The 25,456-nt window shown below is 46.4% G+C and overlaps 1 protein-coding gene across 1 annotated transcript in view; it reads right to left on the bottom strand.

Annotated features, from left to right (window-relative positions):
- The window catches only part of LOC115479528 (proline dehydrogenase 1, mitochondrial-like), an 83,566-nt gene extending 62,097 nt beyond the window's left edge, over positions 1-21,469 (bottom strand). Inside the window, exons 1-3 of the mRNA XM_030217482.1 lie at positions 21,067-21,469; positions 15,533-15,741; positions 652-686 (exon numbers count right to left, since the gene is read on the bottom strand). Of these exons, the coding sequence (XP_030073342.1) occupies positions 652-686; positions 15,533-15,741; positions 21,067-21,414 (592 nt within the window). The 5' untranslated portion in view covers positions 21,415-21,469. The remainder of the gene's footprint in view (positions 1-651; positions 687-15,532; positions 15,742-21,066) is intronic.
- Between the last annotated feature and the right edge of the window lie 3,987 nt (positions 21,470-25,456).

Below are 25,456 nucleotides of genomic sequence, written 5' to 3'. Positions count from 1 at the left end.
TGGGAAAAAAACATTCATTGTTGGACACCAAGACATTTGGTGTATATAGTTCTGTGAATAAATATATGATTGACTGGATTGACAATGAATATTCATGAGAGATTTGAATGCCTTACCTCCATTATATGGAAATTTGTCTGAAGATCTGACTGGCTTGAGAACCCCTGGTCTAGAGTGTGACATAACTCGGATAAAGTTAATGCTATACTCTTTTTTTTTTTTTTTTTTTTTTTTAACCGTAAACTGCTTTGTTTCATGTCTTTGAGAGGACTGGAGTATAAGCACTGAAATGTCAGTTCCCAAGTTCAGCTGAAATTTCAGGAGTTGATATTTCAAAGCAATTTAACCAGCCAGAAATGGCTCCTGGAAAGCTAAATCACTTGCCTAAAAGAGGTGACCAGATCGGGTGCTTATTTTTGGGGGACTATTTACTTCGATTCTATATATCTTCAAGTCACCGTTTAGTCCAAGGCTGTAAATCTTTAAAAAGAGGTCTTACTGGGAGAGGAATAGGAGCCTGTTGAGAAACCCAGAAGGTAGTTTTAACTTCATACTACAAAGTGTTCTAGGACAGATGTATCACACGGATTTCCAGAACACAGTACCAGTGGTGACCTGGGCATTTTATAAGGATAGTAAGTATATACATACCCTTCTGCTCTCTCTCAGCTTCTGCAGTGCAAGACCTGACCAAGATATTAAAAAAAAAAGTGTTACTGTCTGTTAAAGCCTCTGCTGTCCTGATCCTGACAAAACCTAAAATTAACCAGTAAGACATCATTAGCTTTGACACTGTTGAGCTCTCCCCTTCCCCCCCCCCCCCCCCCCCCCCATACTGAAAGCAATGGAGCAGTACAGTTCCATACAACTATCTAGATGATCTGTGGAACTTATCCAGATAAATATGCCACATAATTATCTGGATAAAATTAACTTTTCCTAATTACCTGGTCAAATTTTATATTTACTTTCAGCACTTGATATACCGCAAGTGAGCCCTGAGCCGACTATGTGGTTTACAATGCCTATTACAGGATCCCAATCTACGTTATATGTTAGGGCTAAATGACTTGCCCAGGGTCACAAGGAGCTGCAGAGGGAATTGAATTTGGTTTCCTAGGATCTCAACTCACTGCCTGATAATTGAACCCAGTTCCTCAGGTCTGCAACCCACTGAACTAACCATTAGGCCATTTGAACGCTGCTACTGAGTGAAGTTGTATCATGCCCTCTGTGCTCCTATCTGATAGGCCGATGATCAGAAGCAAACGCAGGCAAAAGAGGCTGCTAGTGCCATGCTACCGCTCCATGATCAGAGCCCCCGAGCACATGAAACAACGCACTTAGCATGCAAAACAGGGCTCTTAGCGTAAGTAACATGCAAATGCATGCTAAACCTATTCCTCCCCAATGATCAGCGACCGATGCGCCAAAAATTGGCTTGCAGGCCATGGCAAACTCTACACCAGCTTGAAGCTGGCATTAGGGTTTGCAGACCATTGGGGAGGAACAGTGAGCCGTGTCCAGCATGAATTTGCATACTAGCAGGCTCCCCCATTCCCCCCAATGCTACAGCCTGCACCCCCACCCCCACAAGAGCAGGAACCCCGACCTGACACCCCCCTCCAGTGACACGGGGGCTGGAGGTCTGGTGAACCTCCTGTCCCCCCGACTCAGATCCGGGGGGTCTCCAGCCCCCATAATCCCCCCTGGTATCCCCTCATATGAATGGAGCCCTGGTGGCTCAGTGGGCCGCTAGTCAATCCCCACCCCTACCTTTGGTGAGAGGTGGACTCCGTACTCTTCCATCACATTTTAAGGCCTTAGGAGGGCAAAATATATATTTATATTAGGGCTGTACTGAATATTTGTATTTGATTGAGCCCTGAATAGTGATTTAAATTCAAATACGTATAATCTGGGGCTTCAGTGGGCTAAGTCCTACTGAAATAAACACTTGATCTCATTTGCTTGTCACCCTCCTCTCACCTATCCACCCCCATCCTGTTAGACTGTCAATGAAATGCTTTGATGTTTCACTTATATATACTGTCATCTACCAACATTTGCTTATTTCCGATCTGACGAAGGGCAACCTTCGAAAGCTAATCAAGAAATGTATTAAGTTATGTCCAATAAAAAAGGTATCATCTTATGTTCTTTTCCATGTTTTATTTTGTTTGATTTCTATTGATAATCTCAATGCATTGAAAAGGCTGCCAATTCAACCGAGTAGCTATTCAGCACAATAAACTGCCTACTACAATCCCTATAATGAAACCAGCCTGCCCATTTGAAACGTACAGCAATGATTTAGCTGCGTTCTTTGGAAACAAAATTTAAAAAGTCTCCAGACTTTACAGGCAGGCCTACCCATCACCTGTCAGTTAAGCAGGGGCACACAATCTTGCCCTCTCCTTACAAAGAAAGGCCTCAGCTGACACACTTGGTGGTTGGTGCCCAGGAGAACTATTACAAAGTCTTCCTGAGCAAGATTCACACCAGCGTTCTTGCTGAACACACTTCACTCACCACCTCCTCTCCCAACCCCAGCCAGGACAGAGCACTGGAATTAAAGTACTGAGATCCTGCTTATTTCAGACTCACAGGCTGAGACTGGCTAATGCTGATAAACAAAAACCTCTGGTGAACTGCCAGCTGAGTCACGTTCCCTTTGTGAGCTGCAACCAGAAGTCCTGTTTGGGTAAGGGCACTGCCTCCGTAGCAGCCAGTCCCCTTCAGGGGATGGGCCACATTAGCCAATCAAAGAGGTTGGCAGGAGGCCAGGGACTTGCAAAACTACACTGCACTTTGTAAACACTGGAGCTCAAATTTCCATCTCATCCTGTGTCCACAGACAGGTTATACACACAAAGCTGTCACTTAGGAGCATATTTAAACTGGACAGCCGAGACTCTGGAAAAAAAAAAAAAAACCCTTACATTTCACAATATATTAAGAGGATTACAGCAGATCAGTGGCAACGTACAATTTGCTTGGGCACAGCCCTCAAAATATCCCCTACTTCCTCACTGACGAAATCTACCTCAAACATGTTTCGAGATCCAAGCTTCCAAAACAGACTCATTAAGAATTTCAACCTGTATGCGTCTGGCATTTCTTATCCAGGTACAAAGAAAAATGGACATGGATAGATACAAGTACATAAGTACATAAGTAGTGCCATACTGGGAAAGACCAAAGGTCCATCTAGCCCAGCATCCTGTCACCGACAGTGGCCAATCCAGGTCAAGGGCACCTGGCACGCTCCCCAAACGTAAAAACATTCCAGACAAGTTATACCTAAAAATGCGGAATTTTTCCAAGTCCATTTAATAGCGGTCTATGGACTTGTCCTTTAGGAATCTATCTAACCCCTTTTTAAACTCCGTCAAGCTAACCGCCCGTACCACGTTCTCCGGCAACGAATTCCAGAGTCTAATTACACGTTGGGTGAAGAAAAATTTTCTCCGATTCGTTTTAAATTTACCACACTGTAGCTTCAACTCATGCCCTCTAGTCCTAGTATTTTTGGATAGCGTGAACAGTCGCTTCACATCCACCCGATCCATTCCACTCATTATTTTATACACTTCTATCATATCTCCCCTCAGCCGTCTCTTCTCCAAGCTGAAAAGCCCTAGCCTTCTCAGCCTCTCTTCATAGGAAAGTCGTCCCATCCCCACTATCATTTTCGTCGCCCTTCGCTGTACCTTTTCCAATTCTACTATATCTTTTTGAGATACGGAGACCAGTACTGAACACAATACTCCAGGTGCGGTCGCACCATGGAGCGATACAACGGCATTATAACATCCGCACACCTGGACTCCATACCCTTCCTAATAACACCCAACATTCTATTCGCTTTCCTAGCCGCAGCAGCACACTGAGCAGAAGGTTTCAGCGTATCAGACGACGACGACACCCAGATCCCTTTCTTGATCCGTAACTCCTAACGCGGAACCTTGCAAGACGTAGCTATAATTCGGGTTCCTCTTACCCACATGCATCACTTTGCACTTGTCAACATTGAACTTCATCTGCCACTTGCACGCCCATTCTCCCAGTCTCGCAAGGTCCTCCTGTAATCGTTCACATTCCTCCTGCGACTTGACGACCCTGAATAATTTTGTGTCATCGGCGAATTTAATTACCTCACTAGTTATTCCCATCTCTAGGTCATTTATAAATACATTAAAAAGCAACGGACCCAGCACAGACCCCTGCGGGACCCCACTAACTACCCTCTTCCACTGAGAATACTGGCCACGCAATCCTACTCTCTGCTTCCTATCTTTCAACCAGTTCTTAATCCATAATAATACCCTACCTCCGATTCCATGACTCTGCAATTTCTTCAGGAGTCTTTCATGCGGCACTTTGTCAAACGCCTTCTGAAAATCCAGATATACAATATCAACCGGCTCCCCATTGTCCACATGTTTGCTTACCCCCTCAAAAAAATGCATTAGATTGGTGAGGCAAGACTTCCCTTCACTAAATCCGTGCTGACTTTGTCTCATCAGTCCATGTTTTTGTATATGCTCTGCAATTTTATTCTTAATAGCCTCCACCATCTTGCCCGGCACCGACGTCAGACTCACCGGTCTATAATTTCCCGGATCTCCTCTGGAACCCTTCTTAAAAATCGGAGTAACATTGGCTACCCTCCAGTCTTCCGGTACTACACTCGATTTTAGGGACAGATTGCATATTTCTAACAGTAGCTCCGCAAGTTCATTTTTTAGTTCTATTAATACTCTGGGATGAATACCATCAGGTCCCGGTGATTTACTACTCTTCAGCTTGCTGAACTGACCCATTACATCCTCCAAGGTTACAGAGAATTTGTTTAGTTTCTCCGACTCCCCCGCTTCAAATATTCTTTCCGGCACCGGTGTCCCCCCCAAATCCTCCTCGGTGAAGACCGAAGCAAAGAATTCATTTAATTTCTCCGCTACGGCTTTGTCCTCCTTGATCGCCCCTTTAACACCATTTTCGTCCAGCGGCCCAACCGACTCTTTGGCCGGTTTCCTGCTTTTAATGTATCTAAAAAAATTTTTACTATGTATTTTTGCTTCCAACGCTAATTTCTTCTCAAAGTCCTTTTTTGCCCTCCTTATCTCCGCTTTGCATTTGGCTTGGCATTCCTTATGATCTATCCTGTTACTTTCAGTTGGTTCTCTTCTCCACTTTCTGAAGGATTGTTTTTTGGCTCTAATGATTTCCTTTATCTTACTGTTTAGCCACGCCGGCTGACGTTTAGTCTGTTTTCCCTTTTTTCTAATACGTGGAATATATTTGTCCTGAACCTCCAGGATGGTGTTTTTAAACAGCATCCACGCCTGATGCAAGTTTTTTACTCTGCGAGCTGCTCCTTTCAGTCTTTTTTTCACCATTTTTCTCATTTTGTCGTAATCACCTTTTCTATAGTTAAACGCTAGCGTACTTGATTTCCTAGTTTCACTTCCTTCAATGCCAATATCAAAACTGATCATATTATGATCACTGTTATCAAGCGGCCCTCGTATCGTTACCCCCTGCACTAGATCATGAGCACCACTAAGGACTAAGTTATGAAGAAATTAAAAATCTGAACAGTAACCAGGACTAGAACTACTGTTCACAGGCTTCATACTTCAGTCCTCTAAAGGCAATTGCTTAAAACAAATTCACAAAGTAGAGGCCCACGTCTGCTTTGAAGATTATTGCAAGGGATTACAGACCTTTACGGTAACGGCAGATAAAGACCTCATGGTCTATCTAGTTTGTCCACCAAGGTGCCTGAATTGAATCTGGCACTACACAGGTTCCACTGTTATCTGTAATCTGACTCTCCCTAGCTATTCTGGGGCACAGACATAGGCGTAGACTTGGGGGGGGGGGGGGGGGGGGGGGGGGGCAATGCCCCCCCAAACGACGTGAGGCGCCGCCGCGCCATTAGTTTAAAAAAAAAAAACCACATGCAGGCACGCGCTCCTCTCGGTCCGCTTGGCTTCCCTGCCCTCTCTATCTGCGTGCGTCCCGCCTTCCTCTGATGTCATTTCCTTTCGGGCGGGACGCAGACAGAGAGGGCAGGGAAGCCAAGCGGACGGAGAGGAGCGTGTCCGTCTACCCCTCTCTCTTCCTCCCTCCCTCCGGCGCAGGCAGCAGTCTTCCAGCGTTCCTGGCAGAGGTAGCGTTGTACACACTGCCTTTGGCTCTGCCCCGAAGCCTTCTCTTCAAGTTCCTGTTCCCGCATAGGTGGGAACAGGAACTTGAAGAGAAGGCTTCCGGGGCAGACCGAAGGCAGCGTGTACATCGCTACCGCTGCCAGGAACGCTGGAAAAGCTGAAGACTGTTGCCTGCACCGGAGGGAGGGAGGGAGGGAGGAAGCGAGGGGGTAAACGGAGTCACCATCTTGGACCTCGCGGGTGGGGAGCAGAGGGAAGATGAATGGGACTGGGAGGGGTGGGAAGGAGCAGGAGATGAATGGGACTGGGAGGGGTGGGAAGCAGAGGGAAGGAGCAGGAAATGAATGGGACTGGGAGGGGTGGGAAGCAGAGGGAAGGAGCAAGAGATGGATGGGACTGGGAGGGGTGGGAAGCAGAGGGAAGGAGCAAGAAATGAATGGGACTGGGAGGGGTGGGAAGCAGAGAGAAGGAGCAGAAGATGGATGGGACTGGGAGGGGTGGGAAGGAGCAGGAGATGAATGGGACTGGGAGGGGTGGGGAGCAGAGGGAAGGAGCAGGAGATGGATGGGACTGGGTGGGGTGGGAAGCAGAGGGAAGGAGCAAGAGATGGATGGGACTGGGAGGGGTGGGAAGGAGCAGGAGATGAATGGGACTGGGAGGGGTGGGGAGCAGAGGGAAGGAGCAGGAGATGAATGGGACTGGGAGGGGTGGGAAGCAGAGGGAAGGAGCAGGAGATGAATGGGACTGGGAGGGGTGGGAAGCAGAGGGAAGGAGCAGGAGATGAATGGGACTGGGAGGGGTGGGAAGCAGAGGGAAGGAGCAGGAGATGAATGGGACTGGGAGGGGTGGGAAGCAGAGGGAAGGAGCAAAAGATGGATGGGACTGGAAGGGGTGGGAAGCAGAGGGAAGGAGCAAGAGATGGATGGGACTGGGAGGGGTGGGAAGCAGAGGGAAGGAGCAGGAGATGGATGGGACTGGGAGGGGTGGGAAGGAGCAGATGAATGGGACTGGGAGGGGTGGGAAGCAGAGGGAAGGAGCAAAAGATGGATGGGACTGGGAGGGGTGGGAAGCAGAGGGAAGGAGCAGGAAATGAATGGGACTGGGAGGGGTGGGAAGCAGAGGGAAGGAGCAAGAGATGGATGGGACTGGGAGGGGTGGGAAGCAGAGGGAAGGAGCAAGAAATGAATGGGACTGGGAGGGGTGGGAAGCAGAGGGAAGGAGCAGGAGATGGATGGGACTGGGAGGGGTGGGAAGGAGCAGGAGATGAATGGGACTGGGAGGGGTGGGGAGCAGAGGGAAGGAGCAGGAGATGGATGGGACTGGGTGGGTGGGAAGCAGAGGGAAGGAGCAGGAGATGAATGGGACTGGGAGGGGTGGGAAGCAGAGGGAAGGAGCAAGAGATGGATGGGACTGCGAGGGGCGGGGAGCAGAGGGATGGACCAGGAGATGGATGGGATTGGGAGAGGTCAGGCACAGCAGAGGGAAGGAGCAGAAGATGGATGGGACGGAGGGATGGTGAGCAGAGGGAAGGAACAGAAGATGGATGGAACTGGGAGGGTTGGGGAGCAGAGGGAAGGAGCAAGAGATGGATGGGACTGGGAGGGTGGGGAGCAGAGGGAAGCCTACTGGAAAGAAGACACTGCATAAAACAGAAGACACTGGGATCAAAGCGAATAGAAAAACTAAATGATCAGACAACAAAGGTAAATAAAAGTATTTTATTCATAATTTATTAATTGAAATGTGTCAGCTTTTTGAAATGTGCATCTGTGATATTTTGCCTGTAAATTTCATTTCCTTCCTCCATATTAGCATATTCATTTGCATATTTATATATGCAAATGATATGCTAATATGCTCCGCCCATTCTTTGCCCCCCCCAAATGAAACAGTCAAACTACGCCTATGGGCACAGAACTGAGAAGTCTGCCTGTTACCAGTTATACTTCCCAAGTACTGAAGCTGGCAAAGGCAATTCCAGCCTTGACCCTGACCTGTATCTGCCATATGAGATCCAGACTGTACAAGTCTGCCTGGGTCACTCCAGTTATGAGGTCATTTAAGTTTTGCTTTAAGGGGATCCCATCCTTTTTTCTATACAGTGATCCTGTTCATCCCTCGTATTTTTGAATTCCGCTATCGTTTTTTGTCTTCACAATTTTCTGAGAGCGGGCACCCCAGGCATTCACCACCCTGTATTTCCTGGCATTGCTCCTAAGTATCCCATCCTGAAACCTCAACTGGTGACCTACTGCTTCCCCCGTCTCTGAAAAAGATATTAATATCTTAAGTATTAATCGTGTCTCCCCTATTCCTAAACCCTTTAATCTTGATCTTGTTTGTTCACTGCAACTCCACTCCCTTGGTTACATTTGATACTCTTCCCTTTCTATGATCGCCTTATGGAGCATTAAACAGCAATAAATCATAATTACAGTATAGCCAACATGAATCACTTGACAAGCCTTCAAATCATTTGGTCCCCTCTTCTCTTCAAGCTACACATTAGGCCCTTTACTTTCTCTAAGGACTTTAGATGCAGACCCTGCTTTTCTCTGCACTCTCCCGCTGTTTATTCCTTTCAAGGTACTGCTTCCTTCTCCAGTGTCACCTAAACTTAAGCTCCTGACTCCACCCTCTCATCTTACTTCCTCCCTAGGCGGGACTAGAGGTTTTAAGGTGGCTCACACTTAATAGTCCTTCAGATAGCTTGAGCCACCTTAAAACCTCTAGTCCCGCCCAGGAAGGAAGTGAGACAGGAGGGTAGAGTGAGAACCAAGTACAGTGAAACCTTGGTTTTCGTCGATAATCCGTCCGAAAACAATCAGTGAAATCCGAAACTGACGAAAACCGAGGCAATTAACGACGACGACCAAAATCCAGAGAAGGATGTCCATCTTCCGATACAAATTGGGAGATGGACATCCTTCTTTTTCGATGAAATCCGAGGCAACCGACGAAAACCGAGACAAATTTCTAGTCGAAAAAAAATCAACGAAATCCGAAACCGACGTCAACGAAAACCGAGGTTTCACTGTAGTATAAAAGGCAGGGCCAGAGTGTGTGGGACTAAAGAAGCACAGGGAAGGAAGAAGTGAAGGCATAGCTATGTCTAGTAACCTGGCTGAGGTACTGTGGCTGGAGAAGAGAGAGAGCAACTGTCAGCCGCAGACCCTGGTTAAGACTTATCTGAACTAAAAATACTTCATTGTTTCTTCCTGGCCCTGTGATGCAACAGGCCTCAGATTTGTTAATAAGGCACTGGTTTCATTTTTACATCTTTGTCTAGGCCCAAATCACATGCGCTTTAACATTTGTCGACTAGGACTTAAGTGCATATATTCATGTGTTAAATGAAGGCAGTGCATGTGATTATGAAATGAAGCACTAAGCATATAATTGTCAGAGGCTCACATGGGCAGAGCCCAAATCTGTGTTTAATGTACAGAAAACTTAATTACGCATAAGTGTCGAAGGTGCTAACACTTATTCCCACCATAGACTCGGTGTAAATGTTACCAGCATTAAGTGGGTAGTTCACCTAGGTCAGTGGTTTTCAAACCTGGTCCTGGAGGCACCTTAGCCAGTCAGGTTTTCAGCATATTCAGAATGAATATTCATGAGAAATTTGTATGCAGTGGAGGCAGGAAAAGTAAATCTCTCCTGAATATTCATTGTGGATATCCTGAAAACCTGACTGGCGGGGAGCCTCCAGGCCCAGTTATCAAATTGTATCCTCTCTGCCTCATATCCCAGTTTTCCATGGAGTTACCTAAGCAAATCCCGTCAAGTCACTCCACTAATGTATCACTCTGAAGTGCAAGTGAAATAATTTCATAACTGTTCCTCTCAAGTCCCCACTGGTGCAGGGATCATACCCTTAATTACATATGAAAGCACATAATGTCAGAAAGCCACATCCCGAAACAGTCACTTGGCAATCGAGCTTTCCCTCTGCACACCAGCTTCAATGCCTTGCAGTGCCTCCCTGGCTTTGGGCCACTTGGAAATCTTCAGATAAACCCTGGACGCAGAGACGGCTTCTGATTATGTAAGGCCCAGCAATAGCAGAGAGGGCAGCCAAGAATAAAACAAACTCCTGCCTCTTAATAGGCACATGGAGATCACATGTTCCATGTAACACTGGACAAACATCCACCGTGTTCCTTTCCATGAGGCAAAAAAAAAAAAAAAAAAAAAAAAAACCACCACCCTTACAGCCCTCCCTCCCCTCACATGACATTTCTGCCTCAGTAAAGGAATGAAAGATTTTGAGCCAAGAGTGACTGGTTGAACAAACAAACATTAAAAGGCGGCAACCCTGGTGTGCAAGTGCTGGTTTTATATCTACGAAAGCACTTGATAAGTTTTATACTTATCCTTGAAGCAGGACTGCTGTTCACCTTGTCAAGAATATTGCAAATGACCCCCATGTACTATGCCACTGAACTAGTGACTTGACAGGTCCAGACAGACAACCCTCAGCTTAAGGCACTTTGAGTTACATCTGTAAATTGACATCTACTTTCCCACTGGGGTAATTTTGTGCAAACTCTGCATTGTCCTGTTGCCACTCCTGTTTTAGGGAATTCTCTGCAACTGGCACTATTGCACCCCCCCTCCCCCAACCACCACTACAACATCCCCCAGCTTCCTCTCTCCCCTGCCTCTCCTGCACTTAACACAAATGGGAAATGAAGGGTAGGCTAGGCCACACCTTCCACCTTTACAGAGCTGGGGTAGCAAAGGAAGTGAAAGGATGTGGCCCGGCATGCAGCAGTGCTCTCCTTTATGCTGAAAGGCACAGGAGAGGACGTCACAAGGGAGGGGGGGGGGGGGTTGCCTCAGGTGAAGTGTGTGCACACACGGAGGATGCTGTGGGGCAGGGAGCAAGAAAAGAGCCCAGGTATATCAGAAGGATTTATAGAAAGCTATGGGCACAGTAAGTTTGAGAGAGCTGTTGAGAGCTATGGTGGGATATGTGCCTGATTGCTGGATTTCCCTTCCTCCCCCCACCCCCCCCCCCCCCCCCATGTGATTATCATAGCATGAAGCATACTGGAGGCTTCCTCTCCTCAGAGCAGTGTCCTACTGGCATCCCCTAATACTTTCCTCTTTAAGGCTGGATTCTCTCCCCCCCCCCCCCCCCCCCAATGTGATTATCATAGCATGAAGCATACTGGAGGCTTCCTGTCCTCACAGCAGCCCTAATACTTTCAACGCTTTACAATGTTACAGGCTTTTAACAGCACAATAACTTCCACAGACGCTACTGCTAAACCTAATTCTGCATTTAACACACACTGCTTGGGACAACGCTTCAGGTTAAAAATGTAGGGCCTGATATTCAGCTGGCTTTATTCCCAGATATGCCAGGTCATGTAAAAAGGCACCAGCATCAAATATTTAGATTCTGCTTAGTTCACAGTTCCTAGTGGATTACAACAGTAACATACATAATTAAAACAACCAAATGCACAACACAATCAAAATAAACTTTCACAAATCATACCAAACGCCACATCCTATCACAAAAGACAACCTGTACTCAACTCTTATGAAAATGCTTTCTGAAATAAGCCTTAAACTGCTTTCTAAAGGAAAGAGGTGAATCAATTCTCCATAAGTCAACAGACAATGAGTTCCATAAAGTGGGACTTATTACTTGAAATGTAGATGCCAAGTAGATTAATAGTACAACAACTAGGGATTTCCAAGAGTTTATCAGCAGACCTTAAGGCTCTAATGGGCAAAATTGAAGGAGCTTCATTTTTTAAAATCCTAAAAACCAAAGTCAGAATCTCATATTTGGAAAAACAAAATATGAAAGTGCAAAACCCCTAAGAGAAAAGCTACACTGGCTTCCACTTAAAGAGCGTATCGCGTTTAAGGTATGCACTCTAGTTCATAAAATCATTCACGGAGATGCCCCGGCCTACACCTGGTGTATTGTGTTCAATTTTGGAGGCCATATCTTGCGAAGGATGTTAAAAAAAATGGAAGCGGTGAAAAAGAAAAGCTACGAGAATGGTATGGGATTTGCATTGCAAGACGTATGAGGAGAGACTTGTTGACCTGAACATGTATACCCTGGAGGAAAGGAGAAACAGGGGTGATATGATGCAGACGTTCAAATATTTGAAAGGTATTAATCCGCAAATGAACCTTTTCCGGAGATGGGAGGGCGGTAGAACGAGAGGACATGATATGAGAGTGAAGGGGGGCAGACTCAAGAAAAATGTCAGGAAGTATTTTTTCACGGAGAGAGTGGTGGATGCTTGGAATGTCCTCCCGCGGGAGGTGGTGGAGAGGAAAACGGTGACGGAATTCAAACATGCGTGGGATAAACATAAAGGAATCCTGCTCAGAAGGAAGGGATCCCCAGAAGCTTAGCCGGTGGTGGGAGGCAGGGCTGGTGGTTGGGAGGCGGGGATAGTGCTAGGCAGACTTATACGGTCTGTGCCAGAGCTGGTGGTGGGATGCGGGGCTGGTGGTTGGGAGGCGGGGATAGTGCTGGGCAGACTTATATGGTCTGTGCCAGAGCTGTTGGAGTGGAGGAGTAGCCTAGCGGTTAGTGCAGCGGACTTCGGTCAAGGGGAACTGAGCTCGATTCCCGCTCCAGCTCCTTGTGACAATGAGTAAAGTCACTTAACTCTCCGTCGCCCCAGGTAAATCGCTTTGGATGTGGTTGCAAAAACTAGAAAAGCGGTTGGTGGGAGGCGGGGTGGGTAGTTGGGGGCGGGGCTAGTGCTGTGCAGACTTATACGGTCTGTGCCCTGAAAAAGACAGGTACAAATCAAGGTAAGGTATACACAAAAAATGGCACATGTGAGTTTATCTTGTTGGGCAGACTGGATGGACCGTGCAGATCTTTTTCTGCAGTCATCTACTATGTTACATGTTAGAGCTGGTTGACTTACAACCCAGGAACGGTAAAAGATCATCCTGCACATTCCTAAATTTTCACTTCCCCAGCTGTAAAGGACTAAAATACAAACTAACACATGCATCCAAGCTTTTCCTACATGAGTACGCAGTTGTGGAATGCATTGCCACTTAACCTAAAAACAATTTACGAACTAATTAACTTTCGTAAATCTCTGAAGACCTCTCTCTTCAACAAGGCATACCACAACGATCAATTATTGTAAACGTAACACCACCACTTTACCTTATATTCTGAAGTGTTTTCTTCCTATATCTGATTGCCAAATTCTATTATGTCATCCATGTTCTCTATGTAACACCAATTGTTATCTCTTACTCTGGAATGGCGAATGCCATAATGGAACAATGTAAGCCACATTGAGCCTGCAAATAGGTGGGAAAATGTGAGATACAAATGCAACAAATAAATAAAATAAAATGAATCCTTTTATTGAAGAGACGCCAAGAACAGAAAACTGATCAAATCTTGAGGTTTGAGTAATTGGACGAGCTGCAGAGTTCTGAGCCACTTGCAAAGATTTTAAACTGGACAGGGATCCAATTTACAAAATGTTAGTCAACCCTTTAACAATCTGTAAAGCTTGTTTCCTTGAAACCAGAAAAAAAATTCCTTCCACTTTTCTGGATCATCAATACAACATTGATCAGAGACAGGAAAAGATAAGGACTCAAGAGTCAAATTGATTTTAAAGAAAAGGCATCTGCAAAGGTTTGAGCAGACGTTTCTAAGTTTAAGATTTACTGCTAGTCAATGTCTTCACAAAAAAAAGAGAACAAATATTTACAACCTGTTAAGGAGGGTGAAAGCTTATCAAAGTACTCCTTTTAGTGACCGATATTGTGTCTATGTTTCAGTAAACGAAGCTCAATTTCATCTGTAGGTTTAGTAATCCATTCACATTCTAAAGACTTCAATTTCCCCTTAAAGAAAACTACAGAGAGGAGTGTTTATGGGTCTTACATGTTTCTTTAGGGGGTAACGTCAAACATTTATAGACGTGTTCCAGTATCAGAAAACTTCTTGATATTTAGAAACCCAGAGAAATAAACTTTCAGATATTCTAATCATCTTGTGAGAAATATAAAGGCTCATTCCTCATTGTGTCAACAGTCCAACACATGACAATTTTAAAATGATCTAGAATGCTTGGCACTTAACCAGCTACGATGACCCACATAAAGATAGGACTGTTATGGGCTCCTATTTATTCAGTTATCCTAACCAATTAAGTTCCAAACACTAGCTCTGCCCCAAAATACCCAAAAGTAGCCAGCTTTGTCTTAAGTACTAACTGCGCATTTTCAGCATAGGCCCAGGCAAGCTAAATAAATGTCCAGGAGCTGTTTCAATCACCGAGTACCAATACCAGCCCTGTAGTTTTCAGGAATCATTTTGTCTACCTGTATGATCATCAGTGCCCCGGCAGAAATATCAGGGGATAATTTCTTTGAAAAGCATCCATGGATATGTTGGTTTTTACCAGTGCAGAACTCCCTCTTTCAAAGTTGGCTGCCCCACCCCGAGTGCAAGGAAGTGTGTTATCCACAGGATGCATACCGCTCCCATGGGAGAAAATGGTAAAGCCAATACTAAGATTACCCTGGCAAAGTATATGCAGTGAACTATTTAAACTCATTGCACATGCTTCCTGGGAGACAGTTTGCACCAGAAGCATGTGCAACAGGTTTGCAAGACAAACGTCACAGCACATTTCTCTTTGAAATCTTGCAGCCCCTGAGCCTGTCTATAGAACTGACAAGTCCTTCAGAATGAAAATTCCTATTAATGAGGTACCGTCCTAGAGATCGGATTCACAGGAGAAAAAAAAAAAAAAGGTTTTATAAACCAGAACCCAAGAATAAAGATAATTTTGCAATTACCTTTTCCAAAATCCTGGCCTGTTGTGACAAGGATTGCCTGGTATTTAGTGCCACCAATATTCAACGGCACTTCATTTGAATATCAGCGCTACCCACTAAAGTGAAAACTGGCTAACGTGGGCAGTCTCAGCACTTAAACACCTAAGTTAACCAGACGAGTCAGACCACATGAAAAACTCAGTCCATTCTTATCCTGTGTTGCTTAGGCATTTACAGGCTGAAGATCACACTTAACGCAAACCCAGATACTCAATGCCAGTGCCTGGACATGGCCTGGCATTCAATATGTGGACATGCTGATCGCTGCCTGCTGAATATTTATTACTCCAAGCCCAAGTGACCTAACACCAGAATGAAAGCTGACCAAGAGTAACCTACAGCTTGTGGGAGGAGCCAGTGTGTCATATGAAAGCTGGTTTAGCAGTCTCCAATTTAACATATACAGAAAAACAATTTTGGCTGTTGTACCAGTTGTAAGTCACAAGGAAAAGCTTTTCTATCAGGCCTTGGGAAACCAGTCTACTCACTCCACATCTTTCTTCTCCGCTTCTTCCTGCGTCAGGTCTTCCTCCACACTGTAATCGAGAACAGAGCCCACTCCAAAGGCTCGGTTCCTTCTAATGACAGGTTTGATAGACTCCTGGTCCTCTCCAGCCACAAACTGTCCATAGAATGTCATCTTCATCATCATCTCAAACAGCTGCTGTCCCAGAATGGCTCTGCAGAGGGTCATCAGCTGTGAACAAAGAGAAAAAGCCGGAAACCTGACTTTTCCCCGGTATTACAGGCTGGAAGACGCCGCAAACCCTCCCTCTGCTCAATCACTTCTACAAACTACTGTCAGATACCATATACTGGGAGAACCAAGTTCTTGAACTGAGCCTATTGGGTACTGTATCTGCCCCCAAGTACCCCCCCCCCCCCCATCTCATTTTGCTAGGCTGAATCTAAGGCACTTTATATTGTGGATATCTAACTTGCTGGGCTAAGTCTGAGAGAAGGTGCCATTAATTCACCGATGAGCGCTGTCAGGTAGTTGTCATGGAGTGCGTCTGGCTCAAGTAATTAACTCTCGTAAAGAGACTCAAAGAATTACATGTGCCATCAGACACTTTGCTGTAAATTATCTTTGCTACTATTGGTCAGTATTAGACACTTGTGATAACAGCACTGACCACAAGTTTTTATTAAATCCTGAGTAGTTAATACTCATAACTTTGGCCACATGACTTGCTACATCACCAGTTTTACAGCTGCTAATTTTGGCATGGGTAGGAGTATCCCAAAATTGGCCCAAACAGTTAACCATTTAAGAGGAGAGAGTCACTACACAATTTGTCCACATGGTCCTGCAACAATAGCAGGTATAAACCTACAACAGTTACCAATTTAAAGTTACATGTGAAATTTCAGCTGAATCACTGATGGACTATGCTGCTAAAAATCTGTACAGCTTTGAAACAGAACTATTGATCACTGTTGAATATTTTACAACTGCTAGCCATTTATTCTACACTAGGAAAAAATGCCCGTTTCTGAGTGCAATGAAACGGGCGCTAGCAAGGGGCCCCCTCCCTCGGAGCTACTTGCGTTACTTGTTCGGGGTTCGCGTTCGCCTCGCGTTTCGGCCCTCGAGTGTTATAGCTCCGCCCTCAACGTAATGACGTTTTGACGCGAGGGCGGTGCAGACACTCCAGGGCACACCGGATATCTCTGGCGCCTCAACTTCCGTGGAGGCTTCAGAACGTTGGGGTTGCCTTTTACATAGAGAGATAAGAGAGAAAGCCTTGGGTTGCTGTGTTTAAGACCAATCACTTTGTGCACAATGGCGTGCGAGAGCAAGAGAAGCTGAACCAAAAGCAGCAGCACATGTCATGTACAGATGTACTACTGGAAGATACTTTATTAACGCAAAAACCACATGCACTATTTTATGAAAGACTCAAGAGTATTGCTGTTTCCCCCCCCCCCCCCCCCCAACCAACAGCCTGAAGTGGTAGAGTCATCAGAACTGTGTGCAACACCAAACTAATCAAGCCTCCGATTGGGTGAATGCTTTCTACTAACCAAACTGTCCAAACACTTCTCTATGGCACCTCTAAGGAACTTGATTCTAATCCCACTTCTGTTACACTCATCTATTTACATTCCTTCTGATAACCAGAACTCTAGTCTATAGCAATGTATTATTTTCAAATCTCTATTATTTTAATGCAAAAAATTTGATTTGGATTTTAACAAGAGCTGTCGTATTAGGTCAAATCAAGTATATCTGAAGCCCAGCATCTTGCTTCTAAGGGTGGAAGAAACAGGTCAGAAATATCTGGCAGAAGCCCAAAAGGCAGAATATGTCATGCTGTGACTTTCCCACAAATCTACCTTAACCATTTGTAGACTTTTTTTGCAACCTTTAGATTTATTTACCTTTTCCAAATCCAAGCTCAAAGTAAATTACAGATACAGTGTTGTAGGGACCCTGAAGGGGACCCGGGAGAACTACAAAGTTGAGGTCTAGCAGGTGATAAGAGAGAAATGGGAAGTCTGTACCAGTCATACAACGAAGGAAGTTTTAAATTTTTCCGAGAGTGAAAACAGTGGTCTCGAAGGCTTATGAACTGTGAATGCTTAACTTCAGCTACTTGTCTGGCGGAGCAGGTGGGGGAAGAGAGGTTGGTGGTTGGGAGGCGAGGATAGTGGAGGGCAGACTTATACGGTCTGTGCCAGAGCCAGTGATGGGAGGCGGGACTGGTGGTTGGGAGGCGGGAAATACTGCTGGGCAGACTTGTACGGTCTGTGCCATGAAAAAGGCAGGTACAAATCAAGGTAAGGTATACACATATGAGTTTATCTTGTTGGGCAGACTGGATGGACCGTGCAGGTCTTTTTCTGCCGTCATCTACTATGTTTCTGTTCAATTCCAAAATGCAGCATTTTAGATCCTCAAAAGAATGTTTCTTCTCTATGCAATGCTCTACCAGAGGCTCTTTTGTATTTTTCCTGTTGATGTTAGACTTGTGTTCAAGCATCCTGATTTTAAAGGCTCAGGTTGTCATTCCCACGTACACTTTGTCACACGGACATTGAATGACGTATACAACATACACACCAGAGGGGCGGTAAAGCGAAGATACTTACCTGCAGCAGGTATTCTCCGAGGACAGCAGGCTGATTGTTCTCACTGATGGGTCAGCGTCCATGGCGGCCTGGAATCGGCAGGGTCTGTGTAGGACAAGAGCGAGGATCTAGGGCCTTGCTCTCACACCAGACGGCAAACCTCCTCCATTTAAAAGAGTAACACCTCTTCATGGAATGTTTCCTGGAAGCAAGCAAGACTCGGGAGACACCCTCAGAAAGACCCAAGGAAGCGAATTCTATGCTCACAACATCCAGGCCGTGAGAGCCAGAGACTGGAGGCTGGGATGCAGAAGCACCCCCTCGTTCTGAGTAATGGAAAACAATCCAATCTCCACGGTTCTTCGGAGGCCAACTCCAGAAGAAGATGGGAACCAAATCTGATGCAGCCAAAAAGGAGCAATCAGAATCATGGTTCCGCGGTCTTGCTTGAGTTTCAGCAAAGTCTTCCCCACCAGAGGTATGGGAGGATATGCATACAGAAGGCCCTTCCCCCAATGAAGGAGAAAGGCATCTGACGCTAGTCTGTCATGGACCTGAAGCCTAGAACAGAACTGAGGGGGCGCCGAGGCAAAATCTCTAGAACTCTTAGCTGTCTTGAGAGCGGAATCCACAACCATAGAGTCGTGACGTAACTGCGACTTCATCAACTCAGGTTCTCCGTGAATCCGATATTGGGACTCAGCTTTTTTGGGGATGGTGGGATTACTTAATGGCTTCATCCAGTTCCTCAGAAGTGTCTCTTTAAGGACATTGTGCAAAGGAACAATGGACAATTCCTTAGGTGGCGAAAGATAATCAAGGACCTCGAGCATCTCAGTCCTGGGCTCATCTTCAGATACCACAGGGAAGGGAATAGCCACAGACATTTCCCAGACAAATGAAGAGAAAGAAAGACTCTCTGGAGGAGAAAGCTTTCCTTCTGGTGAAGGATCAGAGGGAAGACCACAAGACTCCTCAGAAGAGAAATACCTGGGGTCTTCGCCTTCATCCCACGAGGCATCCTCCTCGGTATCGGACAAGAGTTCTCCAACGGCCATCCAAAACCGGGCCCGTTTTGACACTGAGGAACCATGTCCTAGATGGCGGTGCCGAGAAGTCGACTCCCAGCTCCAAAAAGTCGGTCCCGCTGAGCTTGTCTCGACGCCTGTGTCCGCTTTTTCAAGCTAAGACACAACTTACATGCGACTGGGCGTTGGTCGGGCCCAAGGCACTGAAGACACCACGTGTGGGGATCGGTGCCTGAGATCGTACAGTTGCACCGAGTACACTTCTTGAAGCCGCTGGGAGTCCTCAATGACATGGACGAAATAAATCACAGCGGCAAAATCAAAATTTGTGATGGTGCCGAAAAGGAGGCGCAAAAAAGAAGACGCGCGGCCTAAGAGGGCCGCAGTGGAAGCAAAAGGAAACTTAAGGGGACCAAAACAAAAGAAAATAAGGTTGTTTTGTTTTTAAACACGGGAAGGCACACTGATGAGAAAGAAAAGAAACTAAGAGGCAAAAAACCTCGAGCACTGAAAGCTCATTCTTCGGGCCGAAACGGAGAGAGACCAACAAGCAGCCACTCTCCAACCGCGGAAAAGAAAAAACTGAGTGGGGACTCGCGTGCGCTGCGCGGGAAGACAGCCACGCATGCGCGGTGCCCCGCGTTCTGGAAGCATCTGGCAAAGTTTTACTGATTCTGGGCTGCCGTGGACGCAGACCCATCAGTGAGAAGAAGCAGGCCTGCCACAAACTGAAACGTAGACAGGCCAAATGGATATTTAAAGTCTTTAGAAGAGGGTTTGAACAGTAAAATAGACTGGCTCATATTTTATTAAGTGTGCGCAGGTAACCTGCTCCTTTAAGACCAGCTGATGACAGCAGTCTAGATGGTGTAAGCGCCATCTTATTAGCATAGCAGACTCCGGTGTGAACAAATACAGGGTGATGTTGTGGTAAGATAAAGTTTGTAGGAATAGTACAACGGAAGAATTGTGTTATGTCCATTACGTTCTTTAGTTTGGTTGTGTTGCAGAGATGTGGCAAAGGCAATTTACAATTGAGGAGTGATTATATTACAGTTCGTATAGATTTACCTGATTCACCACTGGTCATATCTGCATTATTTTGTTGAGTCCAATATAAGTGAACATACCAACAGCACTAATAATACCATTTGAAATTCTGTACCGGAAATGGCGAGCGCCATCACGGCATAATGTAAGCCACATTGAGCCTGCAAATAGGTGGGAAAATGTGGGATACAAATGCTACAAATAAATAATGACCAGCAGGTGCTATGAAGGATTGACAGTACCGTCAAGCCCCTTCCTACCAGCTAAGTGCATCACTTTAATGCAGGGAGGAGCCTCTGGATGGGAAAGTGACAGGCATGGGGGGGGGGGGGGGGGGGCGGCAACAGCATTAGCTTCCTGCTGCTACAGCCCCCTGGCTGGGAACTACCCGCCCACAAGGTGAGGTTATTCTTTAAAAGTCTTGGGCTCTAGTCTCGGAACAAAAAGACACTTTGACTTCCTTTAGTCTTTCAAAACTCTATCTACCCGCACAGCATCCGGATACCCCCCCCCCCCCCCACCCACCCATCCACACACACACACACACACACACTTTCCTCCTCCCTCCCTCCAAATTTAACACTTTCACTTCCTTCCTTCTTTTAAGGCTCTGCTACCTACCCTGTGTCCTAATGCCCAGCATTGAGATTGTCTCTTCCTCTCCCAAATTTAACATTTTCATTCGTTCAGAACTACCCTAACTCCGTGTCCCTAACACCCCCAGTTTAACTCTTTCACTTCCTTACTTCTTTTAAGACTCTGCTAACTACCCTGTGTCCTAATGCCCGGCATTCAGGTTGTCTTCCTCCTCTAACTCCCCCACCTTCCTTCAGTTGTCCTCTGTACCCCCCCCCCCCCCCAGGACTCACCTGCTGGTTCCGCTCCACCAGTGCATCGTAGGAGCAGAGGCGTAAGACGATCAGGCTCCGGAGCAGCTCCCAAGTGTTTTTACTCCGATAGGCTTCCCGGGGGTCTCGGAAGCGGATGGTGACGTCAGAGGAGAGAGTGGAGGAGGAGGAGGAGGAGGAAGGGGTTCGAGTCACGTCCTCTGCCCGCTGCATGTGCTCCACTTTTGTCCGCAGCGAGCACCGCTTCAGCGGCCCCGGTACTGGCTCCGAGTCGGTAGAGCGCCGCGGCTGGGGGGCAACGGAAGACTGCAGACGACGAAAGACCGGGATTAGGGCCCGGGACACCGGGGATAAACGCCTGCTGGCCATGGAGCCTCCGAGACACTGTGGAGCAAGAGACGTTAACCGGTTGTGAAATGAATCACAATGAAAACCGGCACCGGGCGCACGCAGCTTATATAGAAGAGCCTCTGGAAACGCCCACATCGGTAACCACGCCCATAATCAAAAGAACACGCACCGGGTGCAACATACAGCAGATGCCTCAGTCACTCTCACACTGGTAGCCATGGCCACTGTTACTCCGAAAACAAGCACCAGTACATTGCACCTTGTGTACAAAACAGGACAAGCTACAGTTACTCCGAAAACAAGCACTGGACCCACAGGCAGCTTACCTAAAACAGAACCCACATGACACGCCCACTCACCAGTAACCACGCCCACAATCACAAGAACACGCACCGGGTGCAACATACAGCAGATGCCTCAGTCACTCTCACACTGGTAGCCATGGCCACTGTTACTCCGAAAACAAGCACCAGTACATTGCACCTTGTGTACAAACAGGACAAGCTACAGTTACTCCGAAAACAAGCACTGGACCCACAGGCAGCTTACCTAAAACAGAACCCACATGACACGCCCACTCACCAGTAACCACGCCCACAATCACAAGAACACGCACCGGGTGCAACATACAGCAGATGCCTCAGTCACTCTCACACCGGTAGCCATGGCCACTGTTACTCCGAAAACAAGCACCAGTACATTGCACCTTGTGTACAAAACAGGACAAGCTACAGTTACTCCGAAAACAAGCACTGGACCCACACGCAGTTTACCTAAAACAGAACCCACAGGACACGCCCACTCACAAGTAACCACGCCCACAAAGCATCCTACACAGACCTATATACATCAACAGAACCTGCAGGACACGCCCATTCACCAGTAACCACGCCCACTAAGCATCCTACACAGACCTATATACATCAACACAACCTGCAGGGCACGCCCATCCACCAATAACCACGCCCACTGCAACATCCTGCACAGTACATACATCAACAGAACCTGCAGGACACGCCCATTCACCAGTAACCACGCCCCACTGCAGCACCGAGAACAAGCACCCTGCACAGTGCATACATCAACACAACCTGCAGGGCACGCCCATCCACCAATAACCACGCCCACTGCAACACCCTGCACAGTACATACATCAACAGAACCTACAGGACAAGCCCGCCCACCCACCCCACTACAGCACTGAAAACAAGTACCCTGCACTAGTGCTGTCCCATTCAGTCAAATTCGATTACATACCATTCAATTTTTTTAAAAAAATTTTGGTTTTTCGATTCAATTTAACTTAATTGAAATAGTGAGGCCCACATGCTAATATTATAACACAAAGGGTTAAAAAAAAACCAGGCAGCAGCAATTGAACAAAGGCAAACTTCAATGCGAGCACGCCATGCTGTGTTACATCATGTGAAAAGTGAAGTTTGGTCAAGTCCTACATCTTCCAGTTTTTATTAAGAAATCATTTTCTCCACTTTGGCTGGCTTCAGACAACTCAGGGTAAGATGCACAAAAGTCCTCGTTAGAGCCGTTCCGTACCGAATTCCATAACGAATCGGTATGGAACGGCTATGCACGAAGGAAAGAGAATGCAAATGAGCTGCTCATTGCAGCTCACTTGTTTTCACTAACCCTTCGTTAAAACTGTCGGTAATCGGCCCGTAAAGCATGCGCAGAGCAGCCAAGCGTTATGATGTGAGGGCCCGGTAAGACGGATTGGGGGCCTGGTTGAGGGGGGAGCAGCGGCGACGACCTCAGGGGGGCGGCGGGGGCGGGGCACGGGGGCAGGGGATGGCGGGAGATGGAGCTGAGGAGAAAGAGAGGAAGAGAGGAAGGGAGGGGGGCCGGAGCTGCCTAAACCTTTTCCTACTTTTCCTACTGCGTCAACCTTTTCCTACTTGAGCACACAATTCTGAAACGCGCTGCCGCGCAACTTAAAAACGATCTACCAACTAATAACTTCCGCAAACTACTGAAGGCCCATCTCTTTAACAAGGTATACCACAAAGATCAACAAATGTGAACTCCTACACAAATATCCAGAATTGCCTTACGTTATATGCTTGTTATACTACTGTCATGCTTTATCATTATCATGTTACATAAGATCCTTATGCAATACTAAATGTCTATTTTCTTATGTATTTCCACTATTCATGATGTATTGTAAGCCACATTGAGCCTGCAAAGAGGTGGGAAAATGTGGGATACAAATGCAATAAATAAATAAATAAAAATAAAGTTTTGATTTTTTAATGCAGGGGGGAGCGGGGAGCAGCGGCGACCTCGTGCGGGGGGGGGGGGGGTCAAGGCCATCCATAAAGGACGTTCCCTGACGACTAAAGTTATGATTTTTTAATGCAGGGGGAGCGGGGAGCAGCGGCGACCTCGGGCGGGGCGGGGGGGGGGCAAGGCCGTCCATAAAGGACGCTCCTGACGAGCGTTTTTGTCCCCCCGCGATTTGTTTTTTTTTTTTAAACATTTTACTTTTTTAAACTAGGCAGCCCTAACGAGAGGTACAGACCTCTCGTTAGCTTTCCTGGAGTTTTCCAGCGTTAGGGCAAGCGGTAAACTTTGATGCATCTCATTTCAATAGGGTTTCTACACAATTTCCTCATCTGCATTCCGTTTTTGTTTGCTGCTACCGTCGTCTTAAATTGGGCTTTAATACATGCCAGTGTTAAAAACTTGTTCGTTAAAGGCTCGTTTAGTGCACCTTGCCCTCAGTCTTGCAGCTATAATTTGCCCAGCAGCAGAAACATGTTCAAAAACAGAATAATCCATTTGTGTATCTAAAAGGTAAACTTCTACAAAACAGATGAAGATGTGATTCCATGTGCCCCAATGAAAGAAGAATTTAATTCTACTTCTATTCTATCACTACAACACCAGGCTTCCCAAGACAGATTACAGCAACAGTTAATGAACCCATCAGGAAACAGGATATCCTCACTGAAATCTGAACATCTGTATTGTATAGAACAGTGAAGAAAAACGAACACAACCAACAGAGTTTATAATTGCGGTTTCTACCAGCTACAATAATTTTTTTTTTCATTTATAGAAGTCTTTATTTGATATTGAGAGCCATAACAAGATGTAAATAAAGAAAAATACAGCAACCCACACATGGCTACGGAGAGGGTGGTGGATGCTTGGAATGCCCTCCCGTGGGAGGTGGTGGAGATGAAAACGGTAACGGAATTCAAACATGCGTGGGATATGCATAAAGGAATCCTGTGCAGTAGGAATGGATCCTCAGAAGCTTAGCCGAAATTGGGTGGCGGAGCAGGTGGGGGAAGAGAGGTTGGTGGTTGGGAGGCGAGGATAGTGGAGGGCAGACTTATACGATCTGTGCCAGAGCCGGTGATGGGAGGCGGGAAATACTGCTGGGCAGACTTGTACGATCTGTGCCCTGAAAAAGGCAGGTACAAATCAAGGTAAGGTATACACATATGAGTTTGTCTTGTTGGGCAGACTGGATGGACCATGCAGGTCTTTTTCTGCCGTCATCATCATCTACTATGTATAGTTCAACAAAGGAGGTTAACATCCTCCATAACAATATAAGCATTAACAATGAACAAGTAACTCTCAAACCTTGAACAGGCCCATGTTTTAGTGATATTTAATGGTTATTTCTTTTCTCCTCCACCATTTAAGATACTGCCTATCCGACTGAAACAGCTTTAGACTTGTTACAGATGGACCAACAATAAAAAATGACAACGTGGATGCAGCAGCTGATAAGTTTGCTTGCTTTGTTCTGAGTGAAGGCAATGACGGCAGCGCGGGGGGAATGGAAACAGATTAACCAAATTGGCTCCCTTGCTTACAGTGGACTCCAGTCTATTAAACCTCCTTGGGCAGCTCTTTCTCCTTTCTCCCCTCCCCCCGAGTCTTACATCTTTCGCCGCTCTCTCCCGTCTGCGTGGTCATTTTCACTGCTCTAAAGCATTCTCCCTCCGGCACCGGCAATTCACGTAGTCAGCCTTCTGCCAGCATCGGAGCCTCTTCGCAGGCGCGTCCTGCCTACTCTAATGCA

Source organism: Microcaecilia unicolor, chromosome 11 (genome assembly GCF_901765095.1).
Source record: "Microcaecilia unicolor chromosome 11, aMicUni1.1, whole genome shotgun sequence".
Taxonomy (NCBI): Eukaryota; Metazoa; Chordata; class Amphibia; order Gymnophiona; family Siphonopidae; genus Microcaecilia; species Microcaecilia unicolor.
This window is presented reverse-complemented; position numbering and strand designations above follow the sequence as displayed.